General features: G+C 51.6%; 4 protein-coding genes and 1 non-coding gene across 5 annotated transcripts; 3 read left to right on the top strand and 2 right to left on the bottom strand.

The window, feature by feature from the left end:
* Positions 1 to 291: 291 nt before the first annotated feature.
* On the top strand, positions 292 to 2,820 carry NFIA_082610 (Golgi transport complex subunit COG4; the record flags this gene model as incomplete). Its single annotated transcript, XM_001260209.1, has 1 exon — positions 292 to 2,820. One exon carries the CDS (start codon positions 292 to 294, stop codon positions 2,818 to 2,820), a length of 2,529 nt encoding a protein of 842 aa, XP_001260210.1.
* Positions 2,821 to 3,532: 712 nt separating this feature from the next.
* NFIA_082600 (ammonium transporter) lies at positions 3,533 to 5,410 on the bottom strand (the record flags this gene model as incomplete). The annotated part of the gene is made up of 4 exons (XM_001260208.1): positions 3,533 to 4,179; positions 4,238 to 4,829; positions 4,902 to 5,233; positions 5,296 to 5,410. The coding sequence occupies 4 exons, from the start codon at positions 5,408 to 5,410 to the stop codon at positions 3,533 to 3,535; spliced, it is 1,686 nt and encodes a 561-aa protein (XP_001260209.1).
* Positions 5,411 to 8,563: 3,153 nt separating this feature from the next.
* NFIA_082590 lies at positions 8,564 to 8,635 on the top strand. Its single transcript has one exon. It is a non-coding gene; the product is annotated as a tRNA-Arg (tRNA).
* A 229-nt stretch (positions 8,636 to 8,864) lies between these two features.
* pmr1 (Ca(2+)/Mn(2+)-transporting P-type ATPase PMR1) lies at positions 8,865 to 12,211 on the bottom strand (the record flags this gene model as incomplete). Its single annotated transcript, XM_001260207.1, has 3 exons — positions 8,865 to 9,439; positions 9,504 to 12,018; positions 12,116 to 12,211. The coding sequence occupies 3 exons, from the start codon at positions 12,209 to 12,211 to the stop codon at positions 8,865 to 8,867; spliced, it is 3,186 nt and encodes a 1,061-aa protein (XP_001260208.1).
* Positions 12,212 to 13,355: 1,144 nt separating this feature from the next.
* On the top strand, positions 13,356 to 15,238 carry NFIA_082570 (kleisin alpha; the record flags this gene model as incomplete). Its single annotated transcript, XM_001260206.1, has 2 exons — positions 13,356 to 13,619; positions 13,682 to 15,238. The coding sequence occupies 2 exons, from the start codon at positions 13,356 to 13,358 to the stop codon at positions 15,236 to 15,238; spliced, it is 1,821 nt and encodes a 606-aa protein (XP_001260207.1).
* Positions 15,239 to 15,813: the final 575 nt, after the last annotated feature.

Genomic DNA, 15,813 nt, shown 5'->3' with positions numbered 1-15,813 from the left:
ACAGCAATCGGTCTCCAAGAAGAAGATTTGGTATTATATTTTCATGCGTCTCAGATCAGGAATTGTTGTTAATACAAGATAGTGCTCTTCAAGATAAAGTCCATTGCACTTCTTTCAATTGAGCGAATGTTCTAAAGCGATAACAGCAGCTGCCTAAGGTATAAGCTTCTCACCGCCCACTGGTTGCTCTATCTACTCCGTATCTGGATCGGATGAATCTCCGCGCTGTCAACAAGACAAAGACACATTGCAACTTCCACCCACGCTCCGTCGACCAGGGGTCCGGACACGATGTCCAGGACAGAACGCTCCATCACCAATGGGCATGCGGTTTCTTCTGAACAAAATGGAGACCGCGCGAACGCTCACCTCCCGATTGACGTGTTCAACGCCAGCTCCGTTGCGGAGATCAAGGCCGCCCTGTCACACCTCCATGACCAAGAGGTCGCCGTCACCGCTCGGCTGGACGCCCTTGTCGCTTCACAGAAAGATTTCTCCCGGGAGCTAGGGCGGCTAGATCTTCTTCGCGCCCATTTGGGTTCCCAGACCAGCACCACCCACGCAATCAGCCATGGCATGTTGTCCGACGCTGCGGCTACCGCAGATCGCATCTCGAGTGCCGTCCGTCGGCTCGACCTGCAGCAGTCAAGAGTGAAAGCGACGCTGGAAGTGGTAGAGCAGGTTTCGGAGCTGAAGGCTTGCGTTCTGGGGGTTGCAGGCTCCATGGGGGCCCCGCAGGACTGGGAAACGGCGGCCAGTTATCTGAACAGGGCGTCCAGGGTACCTCCGGAGGTGGCTCATGGTACTTTTGCAGCCGAGATGGTGCCGACTGCTGAGGTTCCTGACCCGCCAAATGTCACTCTGGATAATGCGGCTGAATCGCTTTGCGGCTTATTCCTGCGCGAGTTCGACAAGGCCGTCAAAGAGAACGATGGCGCCAAGGTTACACGGTTCTTCAAGCTGTTTCCTCTTATTGGTCGCTCTGAGGTTGGTCTGGATGTGTATGGGCGCTATGTATGCCAAGGAGTGGCATCGCGGGCGCGAGCGAACCTCAATGCCGGCACGGGAGGTGCTCAAAGCAAAGATGGCTTCTTCTACGCAAATGCGCTGACGAAACTGTTTGAGCATATTGCCCAGCTCATCGATGGACATGGAGGTCTTGTGGAGCGCCATTACGGCCCGCGGAAGATGAACAGGGTCATTGAACGTCTACAACTCGAGGCAGATCTCCAGGGTGGGATTATTCTGGACACCTGGAACGACGAGCGGCACGTCGATCGCAAGCTTACGGACATCAAATCGTATGCTTTCACTTTCTTGGTGCAGAGTTTTCTTCCCGCTCAACGCAGTGCAACGCCTCGGTCGAATTCCCCGGCGACTCGCGAAGGGCTCCCCGCTGAAGACGAGGGGGTAGACATGAAAGAGATCGACGGGCTACTAAACGAAATGGCAGTCATGCTGGGCCGCTGGTCTCTCTACTGTCGATTCATCGCTGAAACTTGCAATGTAAGTTATCTGACTGTCTCAACAAGCCTTTGGATGAACATATTCAGAAAGCTGACACTGTGCAAGGCCACCGAGGACGAGAGTCAAAAGTTTACACCACCCAAGTTTCTACAGGAAGCGAGTCTTTCCAAGAAAATCACTGACCGTCTGACCAATCCATTCAATACTATGACGACTTTTTTCTTCCGTCGCTCGGTTGAAAAGGCGTTTCAGTTGGATGAGCAGCCTTCTGGTCTGACCCTGCACCCTCAAAAGCCATTGAAGGCAGATCCTCCTCATATCACATCTGCAGTGGACGACATCATGTATATTGTCAACAAGGTCTTGCAACAGTCACTGGCCACGTCACAAGTCTCGGTAGTGACTAATGTCGTCCCCACATTGGGACGAGTTCTTGGATCGGACTTCATCGGAATGACCCAAAGAAAGATGCGTGATGAATGCTATCCCAAAGCGCCCGTCCAGGGGGCTCAGCCGCCTGAACAGACCGTAATCTCTTTTCTGGTCTTGATCAACAACCTGGATGTTGCCGTCGACTACATACGCCGCATTGTGCAGAACCACACCGAGACGAAAAAGACCATCACTGGCCCGGATGGTCAAGTTGAGGAAACTGACCAGCTGAGGTCCTTGTTCCCCGTGCCTGCAGAAGCCCAACTTGCGGCTCAGACGCTGCAGACCCTCGCCTCGTCCTTCGAGTCCAAGGTGAATGACCTCCTGTCCGACGGCATCCAGGTCGTATTCAACAATGTCGTCAAGCACCGCCTGCGACCTATCCTTGCAGATGCTTTCCGAGACATCGAATACCAGCCACGGGACGACAGCGACCCAACGAGCACAGTCTACCACGACTACGGCGAGGGAGACGAGGACGTCGACGACGGCGCCAGCCGAGCGGAGCTGGTCCGTCCCCGCTTCGCCGCCAGCTGGACCGCGCTTCTCCTCCCCATCTCCCGCATCCTCACAGCCTTAGCCTTTGATCGCCTTCTGAACGTCACAGTCGCATATCTAGCCCGTCTGCTCGAGAAGCGACTATGGTCATACCACGGACGGATCAACGCACTAGGCGCCACCCGACTGGAGCGCGACGTCTCGGGCGTGGTAAGCGCAGCGGTGGACGTCGGCGGCGCCCAGGGGGCCTCAGGACGATACCGACACCGGGAGGCGTTCGCCCGCTGCCTGCAGATGGTGCTGGTGATGGGCATGGACGACGACGAATGGGAGGATGTCACCCGCGGCGGCGAAACGGCAGACGTGCTCGATAAGATCAATCGGGAGGAGCGCGCGCGCATCCGTGCAATGGTGCGGCGGTGATCTCACCTTTCCTCTTTTACATAGTGTATAGACTCGCCGCGAAATGTAAATAGCATAACCGTGAGATAGAAGCATTTCACTGTAACGCGGCAACACCCTTGCCCAATCAGACAGACGTACTCACCCCTGGCTCTCGTCTAAGACTAAAACACAGTTACTAGCGCAGGACTTATATCTCTCATAGAAACATGATATCCAGAGAGCCAATGCAGCACAGCGAGGTGGAGTTTCTGAAGTAGCCAGTAATGGACCTTAAGAGCCACGCAATACCATCACTGGGCCTGCCATGTGTGAAAGCGAAATTCACTTATGGTGCTACCAAATATACAATAAACAAGCACAGATTATCTGATCGTTATTGAATTATTCAAGTCTATACACGTGGTATCGTTGCTAGCTCCAATGACTGACATCCCGCCGGTCAAAAAAAAGTATATACAAAACAGCCGTAGATCAGGACCAGATGAACGCCGATGTTGCTAAACCAAGAGTCACAGACAGCGTGGGGTGAGGGGGAAAAAAATGCACATGGAGTCAATGGCGTAGCCCCGGGCGACGCAACATTGGAAAGCGGAAACAGGAAAAAACGATGCTGGATATCTCGAATAGTCGCTTGGAAAGGAAACAAGAACAAGAAGGGGGTCGGGGTGGAAGAAAAGGGGTTTAACTGAGGGTGGAAGAAAATGAGGTAATGAGGCAGGGGATGAGGGTATTATGATGAGCCGTCGTGCTTCTCGTCGATTTGAGGAGCTGCAGGTGTCTCGTGCGTCTCTTGAGCTTGCGCAGGAGGATTGTGCTCGGCGACCTGTCGAGGAGCCGGTGCAATCTTAATCTCCTGAATGCCAGAGTCGCCTTCACTGCATCCTCGGCTGTCGATTCCAACGGGAGTCTGGCCTTCGAGCATCTCGCTGTGCTCTCCAATGCCATAGCGGGCAGCGTGGGGGATCTCATGGCCGTCTTCGAGCTGGTCGTGCTTCTGAGGCGTCCAGGCCAGGTAATCACGGCGAACTTCGACATAGTCGTATGCGAACTCGCCGAGCTGGTCGTCATCCATGCCGAGCAACTCGGCCTCTTCGGAGGCACGCAGTTTCAGGCCAGGAATAGCGTTGATGGCATAGGCAATGATGGCGGAGACGACGAAGGAATAAGCGCAGGAAGCCACGATGAAAGCAATTTGAATGTAGAGCTGCTTGTAGTTGTGGATGACCCATCCACCGACTCCTGTCCCCGTGTTCACACCGTCCAGACCGACGATTGCATCGTCTGCGAAAAGGGCGTTGAAAATAAGGCCAACGATTCCCGCGACACCGTGTTCGGCGAACACATCCATAGAGTCATCGATACGGATCCAGTATTTAACTAGACAAGAAGAGTGGTTAGCAAAGCGAACTGGACACCATAAACGTTGTCAACTTACCCTTGGTTGCATAGTTGCAAACAACGCCAGTCACGATACCAAGGATAACACTGGCCCAAGGGGTCAAAAAACCAGAGGCGGGAGTCGCAGCGACCAGGCCGGAAATAGTGCCGGAACACCAGCCGACCATCGACCACTTTCTGGCCAGACGCCAATCAAGAAGAACCCAGGTAATAGCTCCAAAGGCAGCAGTCAGGTTTGTGTTCCAGCAAGCCATGGTGGCCCGAATGTTGGCACCGAAGGAAGAACCACCGTTGAATCCAAGCCAACCGAACCAGAGGAAGACGGTTCCGAGGAGAATGAGCGAGACGTTGTGAGGGCGGAAGTTCAACATCATACGTTCCTGACGACGACCGAGGACCATCGAATAGGCGAGGGCTGCCATACCGGATCCGATTTCGACAGGACCACCACCGGCATAGTCCAAAACACCGTATTTGAATGCCCAGCCGTTCACATTCCATACCCAGCAAGCCATAGGACAATAGACGATAGTAGCCCAGATGAAGGTGAAAACCATGGCCGGAAGCAGACGTCCACGTTCTGCAACAGCGCCCATAATAATAGCCGCAGTGACACCACAGAATTGCATCTATGCCAGACAGGCTTGGTCAGCCTGCAATGTCCGCTAAATCCTAGCAAATCTTGAATAGTGATATCATACCTGGTAGAAAGCATAGAGGAGATTAGGAATGAGAGGTGATCCAGGACTCGGGTCGGCCAGAGTTTTCATGAGACCAAAGTTGCGAAGGTTGCCAATGTAGCCATTGGTGGCAGTAGGAGAGAAGGCGAGGGAATAACCCCAAAAGTACCACTGGAAGGTGACGACCGAGAATGATGCCATACAGGCCCAGATCATACTCAGAGCCGACTTACGACGAGCGAGACCAGAGTACAGGAATCCAAGACCGGGAATCATGACCATGACCATGGCGGAGGCCACGATGATGTACGCCTGGTCACCCGATTGAAACCATTTGTTTAGATTCTCCGTTCCTGAAAATGATGCCGTTAGAATCATGGTCCCACACAAAGCGAGCAGAAACTAGAAAACATACTGGAATCACCGCCAATATCATTTGTGGCGAGCTGTGCATAGTTTGCGGGAGCACCAGTCCAGTTGTATGACGCATAGTCCGGGATATATGGAGCGACGCCTGGTTGAGACGACATGGTGAAATGCTGAAATTATGATTCTACGTGTATGCTGAGTCGACGAAGAATGCAGAGAATTTCAATGCACGCGAAAACCACCAGACTCTCTCTCCCGGGATGTGTCGTGGGCGGAGAGAGGGATATAGTTATGGTTTCCGATGCCGGAGGAAGTGGCAGAGAGCGGAAAAGGCTAGCGAGGACGATGACACGATCGGAGGGCGGGAAGTTTCGGTTGCAGAGAAATCGTACAGACGGATCGAAATGGATATATTGTTGGCTAGAGCTAACCTCCTACTTCGCTCACTCAAAAACGAGACTGTTGTTGAAAAGAAGGATCGACCGAGCGAGTGAGAGAGTGAGCAAGTGAAGAACTGTAGACTCCGCTCTGTGGAGAAGGACAATTGCCACGGGGGCGGAGGACGTAGTATATAAGAAGATGGCGAGAAAAGATAGATAGGGTCATAGGAATTTAATCAAGAGTTCTGGAAAGGCATCCCGGTGGGCCTGGAATTGGACGGGACAGACGAATTTGCGTTTGCAATCTGAAGGAGTCAAGCGATGATAGCGATAGATCGACAGTCTTCCATGGGCAGACAAGGCAGTGGAAGCTGTGGGGCAGTAATTATCGATATTTTTAAAATGCTTTCCTGGTCTCTTTTTTTATCCGTTCTTTGGTGATGATAGATATCGGTTGATATTAGTGTTCGTATTAGTCTTCCAGCTTGATTGATAGATACTGGTCCTGGGACACTCAGCAGCGATTTCCCTGTAAACAAAATAAATTAAATTAATAACAGTAAGAAACTGCGTAAGACGAAATAAAGCAACAAAAAATATCTAAAAAAGAAAACCTCCTTGCAGCTTTGGAGGGAGACGCGGTTAAACCAGAAAAATAAAAAAAAGTACCGGGAGATAACATGCAGAAGACACCCAATGGAATAATCGTTTCAATAAAGTAAGATAAGAAAACAGCCAATAACATGCTGGAGCCTAACGGCTCTTGGCCAATCAGCCACAGATGAAAACAATCTCACCAATCAATGGCGATCCCATATGAAATAGAGCTCACCTCCAGAGCTCGACGACCAACATCATGATCTAGGACACACTGAAGACTCGACCGACCTCCTGTCCGCATTTCCAATGACGGTATGAGAACACTTTGAGACAGCTGTTGCTCGCATCATAGCTTCTTGCATCCTCGAAGTGCCTCGTGGCGAATGCGCCTCAGTATGGAGTAAGTGCATATCCAACCCGATAGGACCCAACTTTAATCCACTCTGTTATCCCGGCCGGCCAAGACCACCGTCGAGATGGTGTGGGAAACTGACTGACTGTGGCGAATACATAATCATATTATCATTGCACTCCGTGGACAGTAGTCATCGTCATGGCTTGGTGGATAGGGATAATAGAGAGATAGATAGGAAGGACACTTCCACCCCCAAACATCGGTTCGTTGCTTTTTCCATGCCAGGTGGTCTTCAAATATTCCTCTTGGCTTCGAGCACTGACATGTGGTTTGTGGCTCATGTTCAGGCTGACTGTGTAGGTAGACTGTAGGTTGTTGTACAACCTCAAACCGCGTTGACTGCCGGGTTCTTACACTTATTTATGCTCTTGGTTAACCAACAACATGCTTCTCCAGGCAGGTAGACTGTAGTACTGCCTGCTATCTTGAGATGATAACATATCCGCCGATGCATGCCGCGATAGATAGATTGATAGATACTCCGTACAGTGATAATCGTACTCCAGGAAGTGTTGATGATATGAAGAGATACCTCCACTCTGCGGTACAGCCCCCATACAACTCCATCCGGACTGGCTGGTTCCTATGGCACAGATACCACTATCGACAGAGTTTCGAGTTTCAAGTCTCGAGTTGATCCGGAACGCGAATGCGGGTTCCTTATCAATTGCTGTTTCTCTCAAGTCATCTTTCGCTCACCCAGATAAGCAAATCGATTGGCTGTGAGGTCCCGATAAGGTCCTCGACGCCACCTGCCAAGTGGGTGGGGCCCGTTAGCTCCGGATGTGGTATGGCTGCAGCTGAAGGAGCCCCATAGCACTGATAACGAGAAGCTTGGCCAATAACATCTCGGCCCAAACCAGCCCTGGCTGGTTCCTGCTGGCTTTCCCTCATTTTTCCGAAGTCTCGTTCGGGCATTTCAGGAACCCAAGCTTCGTGCCCAGGATGCCCTTATCTGGAGTTCTGGAGTTCCTCCGGCTGGGCGCCCGGTCGGTTCGGGATCATCACTCACATTCATATATCAGCCTATCAGCCGGAAGCCCTTCTTGCCAGCAGCGCATCGATTTGGCCGCTCTCTACGCCATAGCTTCCAACTTGAAACATGGCTTGTCAGGAACACGAGCCCGATATATATTTGCTGACATTCATTTCGGGGTTGATGCCTGAAGCTCCGGTTCTATCACTCTAGTTCACTTATACTGTAGACCGCTCTAGGATATTGGGCCCTATCCATATATTTCCTGTGGACCGTCAGGTCGTTCGTACCTGGAGCACGGACCGTAACCATCACGCAGAACCATCATCAGCTTCGTAGATTCATCCATCTCAATCATGACTATGATCTATGAACTCGAAATAAAGATTTCTGCATAACGTCCAGTGGGGTCACTAGCCACTTAGCTAGTCAACGATATGCGGTGCTCCGTACTAGACTAGCCCTAGGTCGCATGGTCTCTGATTGAGTAACCCGCAGTATCTGTTACCAAATCACCAGCCTCTGCCGGCAATTTCGATGATTCTATTGGCATTTGACGACTGTCCAGGTCCATTTTTGACATCAACGAGCCGATTGACTCGCTACTCAAGAATCTAGGTGCTCTTGTGGTCGTGTGGGGATATCTGGGGTGGGCACATGGTTGCATCGGCAAATATATATCCGCCAGGAGCTCGGCACATTCCATAATCATGAAGCTTCAAGATGCGGTCGCCGATGAGTACAGACTCAGTAACCTCACATCTGCAAATATGAGTAGTCACCCAGTAATGATTTATCCGAATTAAAGGATCAGCATGGATAATGCATGGACTTTGAGACGGCTGGTACCTGTGCGGTAGAGAGCAGGGACATGCACTCGGAAGTCACAATGACCGACATATGCTATATCTAGACGAAAACTGGCTACCATCATCAACAACCTGGCCTGCTGGCCCAATGGTAAGGCGCTTGACTACGGATCAAGAGATTGCAGGTTCGAATCCTGCGTAGGTCAATTTTTTTTGCATCTCCGCCAACCGCTTTTATGGACGGATAAAGAGAGGGCCATGTACTTATTGACTCACGTAAATGACGCAGTTATGAAGCGATTAAAAGGTATGAGATTATGTATAGGGTTATGCATGTCCAATAGATAAGTGCCCCTTTTCATAGTACACAGCAAAAAAGCAAGACAACGCCCTTGCAGCCTCTCTATCGAATGCAGTCCATCAGTCATTCCCGTATCAAACATTGACACTGTACCCCACCCCAACTGCCCTTCGCCGCTTGACGGCGTTCAGGTATTTCCGACCCTCGTCCACCCAGAACACAGTGCTTGAAATGCACACAAGCCTGAACAGATGGGCGGCGTTGAGGGGTTCAGTCTGAAAAATGCGCTGGAAGAACGGAACATAGATTACGCAAGCCTGTCCGAACAAGGAGCCCAGAACCGCATAGTTGAACATCTTGTTCCCGAAGAGTGAGAGCTCGCCGCGGAGCACGGATTTGCTCTCGCTGCGACAAGTCAAAGCGTTGAACATGTCGAAAAGAACAAAGCAGGTGAACGTCATGGTCGTGTCGTGGGCAGTCACCACACGGGAGCGCTTCCCCGGGTTGGAGACATCGTCGGCGTCGCCCATCTCGTAGACATAGATCGCCAACGTACCGAGCATGATCATAAAGGCCGACGTAAGTACTCGTTGAATCAGCGGTCTCGTAAGAACCCGCGCCGTCCTCGATCGCGGTGGGCGATTCATTATGGACGGGTCGACAGGCTCAACACCCAATGACTGTGCTGGTGGGCCATCCATGAGGATATCTAAGAACATAGTCAGTAAACCAACAAACACAATTCAAAATCCATATAACCATGGGCAACTCACTGATCCACAGGATTTGCATGGCGTTCAGCGGGTTTTTGAAACCTAACAGAGTACTCAACAAGACAAGACTAAGAGCAGCCACACTGGTGCTGAGCTGGAAAGTAATAAAATTCTGGATGTTGTAGAATATGCCCTTGCCTTGCTCGATCGCACGCAAGATGGTGGAAAAGTCATCGTCCGTCAGGATCATATCCGCAGCCTCCTTGGCAACATCGGTACCCAACTTGCCCATCGCAATGCCGATGTCTGCCTTCTTCAAAGCTGGTGCATCGTTCACGCCATCGCCAGTCATGGCCACGACGTCTCCCCGAGACTGCAGAGCGCGCACAATTTTCATTTTATGTTCTGGGCTTGTGCGGGCGAAAATTGAGGTGGTCGAGATAGCTTGTGCAAGGTCCGCAGTACTCATACGGTCTAGGTCCTGACCGCTGAGAACAGGCCTCGACCCCGGAGAGTCTCTTACTGGCATTCCGAGTTTCTTAGCAATCGCCACCGCGGTCGTCTCTGCATCTCCTGTGATCATGATGACTCGTACTCCTCCCGCCATGAGACGCCTGACGGACTTGTGGACATCCTTTCGGGGAGGGTCGTTCATTCCAACCAACCCAGCAAAAACCAGTCCAGTGTATCGATCATCCTCGTCACCCTGACTTGTGCTTGAAAGGGGAGTACCGGATCTGCTGCCAAATACCCTCCCTCCTCTGGGCGTGTCTCTGACTGCTCCGCTCGCGAACGCCAACACTCTAAGCCCCTCAGATGCCATGTGTTCTGCTGCCTGCCTTACGGTATGGCGTCGCGGCTCATCCAGGATGACCTCACGACCATCCTTGGTCAGGTAAGTATCACACCGTGTCAGGACTTGTTCCAGAGCACCCTTAACATAGGCAACGTTATTGGCACCGGTAAAGGATGGTGCGTCGTTCTGCGCACTGCCAATGATGACACCCATCCATTTACGCTCGGAGCTGAAAGGTGTTTCAGCCACGCGCCTGCTGATACGGTCACGAAGGTCATCTTCACCAAAAGTGTCTAGCAAGTCCAAGATGGCGACATCGGTCGGTTGACCAACCCATCGGCTCTTCACAGCCCCAGACGCGCGGTCCACGGTAGAACTGAGCACTGCAGCCGAAGATGCGCTGGCCGGAGAATTTGCACTGACCCGCCAGAGTCTGGCATTATTGGCAATATTACCGATTCGGAGAACGGTTCGGGCGGTGGGGCCCGGTGTCAAAGAGGAGATATCATTATGGACCTCGAATGGTTCCGGGCAGTCGAAATGCCACATCTTGGTAACAGCCATGTGGTTGAGCGTAAGAGTGCCTGTTTTGTCGCTGCACACCACGTTCACTGATCCCAGGGTCTCGACGCTCGGTAGCCTTCGCATGATCGCACCTCGCTTGGCCATCCGCAGCACACCCAGAGCCAGAGTGACGGTCACAATGATCGGAAGTCCTTCCGGAATGGCAGCGACCGCGAGAGAAACACCGATGGTGAACATCTCGAGGAGCTTTCGACCCTGCACTAACCCGATCACAACAATCAACGCAATCACACCGAAGGAGATATAGCTCAATTCCTGGCCCAGACGATCCATTGAAAGCTGGAGTGGCGTGCGCGGGCTCTCGATCTCCTGGAGTGACACCGAAATGCTGCCAAACTCTGTCTTGGCACCAGTCCCAATGACAATACCCTGGCCGTACCCTGATCGCACGAGGGTCCCCATGAATGCAATATTATGTTGTTCATTCAACCGTATATCCGCGCCAACGGCGCCGCTGGCGGGAGCGTCGTAGAACGGTGACCGAGGCGGGCTAACGATTTTGGGAGAGTGGGAGACTGCGGCCTTGGTGCTGCGAAGTGCCTCGGGGTATTTGGCCACAGGCTCGTTCTCGCCAGTCAAGTTCGACTCGTCAATGGTCAAGTCAGTAGCTGCAGTAATCCGTATGTCCGCCGGAATGCGGTCGCCCGTGGTAAATAGAACCAAATCCCCGGCGACAAGTTCGGAGGCCAGAACAGTACTCGAAGCTTTGATAGCCGCCGATGCCGAGCTGGGGCTCTTGCTCGCAAGGTCCTCCAATTCGATATCCGGCCCTAAAGTCGCAGTCGTAGAGTTATTCATAAGAGGAGCGCTCGACGGGGGGACGTCGCGGATGAGGTGTGCATGATGGGGCACGAGACGGTTCAACGCCTCCAAGGACTTTTCAGACCTGTACTCCTGAACGAATCCGACGGTCACCACAATAGTCACAGCGAGGGTAATGCTGACGGCGTCATCGTAATTGCCCATAAAAAATGAGATAGCCGCGGACGCCAACAGAAGAAGGATTAGTGTCTCCTTGAACTGCTTGAAAAATCGAAGCCACAAGGGCTCGGGTTCTTCATGGGGCAATTCATTTGGACCATCTCGCAATAATCGTATCTCTGCCTCTGCCGGTGTAAGTCCGTGAAGGAGAGATGTCTGTAGGCGCTCCGCGGTTTCTTCAGGACCTAATAAGGAGTACGTTGATGTGGACGTCTATCGAACGACTTAAGTCAGGAATCGATCCGTTGAACGAGGCTCATTCATTTGCGAATGGGTTATCGGAAGTCATTCCAAACGCAGTGACACTTACTGATGGTGACCGCACGCCTGTTACAGGGGCTGTCGATGATGGTCTCGAAGCCTGGGCATTATGCAAAGGTAGCGCAGGCGTTGCGGACCTTGACATCTCTCATGCTCTGTCAGAACGAGGAAACATTCAAACCGGGTTCGTGATCCTTATCATCCCGTTATCAAAGGACAAAAGTGGGAGAAAGAAGCGCAGTCCGGAATTTGTCAAGTTTCTTCTGATGCTCCGATAGGGCTGGAGAGTATGCAAAAAGCCACGTTCTCAGACGCGCGGCGGAGTGCGGTATCAAGATGGAGGGAAACTAAGTTGAAACAAGACGGGGCCGTGCAGAAGGTCTGGACACCGATTCATTGATTAGTACGGAGTATGCAGATGAGGATTTGGATAGCTCATGGCGTGGTCAATCATGGGCGTACATTATTGAATATATCAAGGTGAAAACAACTGAAACAGATTGATAGCCCCAGATTATCCAGGAATGCTTGATGCGTAATACAGAACTGCTTATGTCTTGTAGAATACCTCCCTATCCCCTATCCGTCCTTGCTGGCCATGTCAACAATCACGTGATGAGGTTTGATCTTTCTGCGCCCAATATATGAAGGATCAATATTATTCCGAACATGCCGCATCAGGAATAGCTTATAATTGTGCACATCGATCTTCATACCGTTACGTAAGGTATAATACTCACGTGATCCGAGTATTCTACCTTTTAACCAATCAGCACCTGTGCTTTCTGGTTGTGCTGTCATAGTCCCGTGCTCCCGTTGCTGGGACGAGAACTTGTGGGAGGGAGGAGGCTGGGCAAACCTCAGGCTCCCCATTAAGGTACCTGCCTTCCACCCGCCGCCCGCCAGACGCGCCTTTCGCAACTCTTTCTCTCTTGTTTCCATCGCACCACACCAACCACCCTTCCTCCTTCGTTTTGGTTGTGTTCCTCCCCTTCAGTACCCACCTTGTTGGGATTGATTTTGTATCGCAGTACATGCGATTATTGATTTACTACTTGACTGGATCTGTTGCTGTTCTGTGTTCATCTGTTTTCCTTGTCTCTTTGGACGCCTTAGGGCCAGGAAATCAATCGCCGATCCTTTGGTGTTGACCGTGTTATTCGGATACCGCGCGTCACCAACCTCGTTGCCAGGGACCTCCCGTACAAATCACCCCGCACTAGGCGGGCATCTTTTTGGATATTTGATTGCATTTCCCATTTGGTCTTTGATCCATACCACATTTGACTATGTTCTACTCCGAGACCCTGCTGTCCAAGACGGGGCCGCTGGCCCGCGTCTGGTTGTCGGCCAACCTTGAGCGCAAGCTTTCGAAATCTCATATTTTGCAGTCGGATATCGAGAGCAGTGTCAATGCCATTGTTGATCAAGGGCAGGCTCCGATGGCTCTACGACTTAGTGGTCAGTTGCTGTTGGGTGTGGTTCGGATCTACAGCAGAAAGGCCCGATATCTTTTGGACGACTGCAACGAGGCTTTGATGAAGATTAAGATGGTAGGCTTGATTGCTATTTCCATTCAATGCTTGTCAAGCTTTACTAATATGTGCGGTTTTAGGCGTTCCGTTTGACAAATAACAATGACTTGACTTCTACCGTTGTCGCTCCTGGCGGCATCACTTTACCTGATGTGCTTACCGAATCTGATTTGTTTATGAACTTGGACTCCTCTTTGCTTCTGTCACAGACCCTTAATCTGGAACCAGAAGGCAAACGGCAGGGACACTCGATGGATTTTGGAAGTCAACTGCTACCTGATAGTAGCTTCCGACGATCTGTTTCTCAAGAGCCACCACGCTTGGAGGACCACACATTAGTTGATTTGAACTTTGGTGATGATGATGATACCCATATCGGCCGTGACTTCAGCATGGAAGTTGGTCGAGATGCTCCCGCTCCCCGCCCCTTTGAAGACGACCTCCTCAGTGACGCCGGCAAGTTCAACGACGTTGACTTGCAGCTGGACCTCGGTGAGGATGACGCTCCTCTGGATAAGATGGATCTTGGTGAAGATGGACCTCAGGACCACTTCAACTTCGATGAAACTTTGGATATCGGTGGCGACGAGGAGCTCGCACGTGAAGCTGAAGAACGCCGACAGCAGCGCGACTCTGAATCCGCAATGACGGAACTTTCCGAAGAAGAACTCAACAGACTCGAGGCAGAAGATGTAAAGTTGACGAAGGGAGGACGAGGGATTCTCGACGAGGAGTACGCCGACGGCGAACACGAAGATGGCGAACAGGGTGATGACGTTACCGTTCAACAAGCACAGCGTGCCAAGCGACGAAAGGTGATGCCGGTCATGGATCTGGATGAGGCCATCGACTTTAAGCCCAGTCATATTAAAGAACAACAGGCAGATCGATCTGGAATCTTGAAACCGGCAGCGTTCTTGCCTCGGGATCCTGTTCTTCTTACCTTGATGAACATGCAAAAGAACGGCGACTTTGTGTCAAACGTCCTTGGCGCGGGCCGCGGACGTGGTTGGGCGCCCGAGCTTCGTGATCTACTTTCATTCGATGCCATTAAGAAGGCAGGTGAATTGAAGAGAAAGCGCGACAGCGGCATCGCCGATATGGATGTGGCCGCAGCCACTGCTCCTGCTCTGGAATTTGGCGAGGAGGAAGCCATCGTGCCGGTGGACGAAGGAGTTGGTCTCGACTCGACCCTTCATCAGCGGTCGGAGATTGAGTTTCCCGGAGACGAGGAGGAACAGGGACTGCATATTAGCGACGATGAGGGCATGCATCACCCTATGGAAGAGATGGACGATACGACTGTGCACCCCGTGGATAGCGGCCCGGTCTCCGTTGGTACCAAACACGCCGTCCACATCCTCCGCGACGCGTTGGGCGAGTCCGCCGCCGACCAAAAGAAGAGCGTCAAGTTCCAGGATCTGTTACCCGAGAAGAGGGCGAGCAAGGCTGATGCCACCAAGATGTTCTTCGAAGTTTTGGTCCTGGCCACCAAGGACGCAGTCAAGGTTGAGCAGGGTACTGACTCTGTTGGCGGTCCTATCAAGATCCGCGGGAAGCGTGCGCTCTGGGGCTCGTGGGCGGAAGAGAATACGAGCGGGGAGATTGCTAGCCAGCCCACTGAGGTCGCGGCCTAAGCACGTCTTACATACCCTTTTCGTGTTCTGCAATGTCCATCGTTTTATGTACAGTTGACTCGTTTGTTCTTGATTCTCCTTTCTGGCTGTTCGATTGAGGCTGGTTTGCCTTTTCAGCAGGATTGCTTCTGTGTATTGCTCCAAGTGAGTTAATGGTGTTTCGGGGATTTGATTTTGGGAGCTGAAAAGGCGGCTACTGATCGGTTCTTTTGCGGCTCATCCAGAGCTGCAATTGCTAGCTATTCTGTTGGGATTATTTGGGCTATTGTTTGTATGAAATTATGGGTAGGTAGCTTTAGGATTTAGAGATTGTCTGTAATGGCACCATTCCATGCACGCAGTCGGGATTTGCACCAATACAATGTGTATGAAGTACAAGGTACCGTCACAGGATAGTTTACAGAAAAGGATTCCAGACTAATATTGATCATGTTTATCATGGGATGAGACATGGATGATCCAATCCTGCCGAATTCCTTTGATAGAAGCTTGCTAAGCAACTAGGTCGCCTTGGCTGTGTGGCTTGAGGCTTCCAGAACAACATGATTCAAGATCCAATAATACAAGCATTGAGG

Source organism: Aspergillus fischeri, genomic scaffold (genome assembly GCF_000149645.3).
Source record: "Aspergillus fischeri NRRL 181 1099437636264 genomic scaffold, whole genome shotgun sequence".
Lineage (NCBI taxonomy): Eukaryota > Fungi > Ascomycota > Eurotiomycetes > Eurotiales > Aspergillaceae > Aspergillus > Aspergillus fischeri.
Note: the sequence above shows the minus strand (reverse complement) of the source record. Positions and strands in the feature narration are given on the sequence as shown.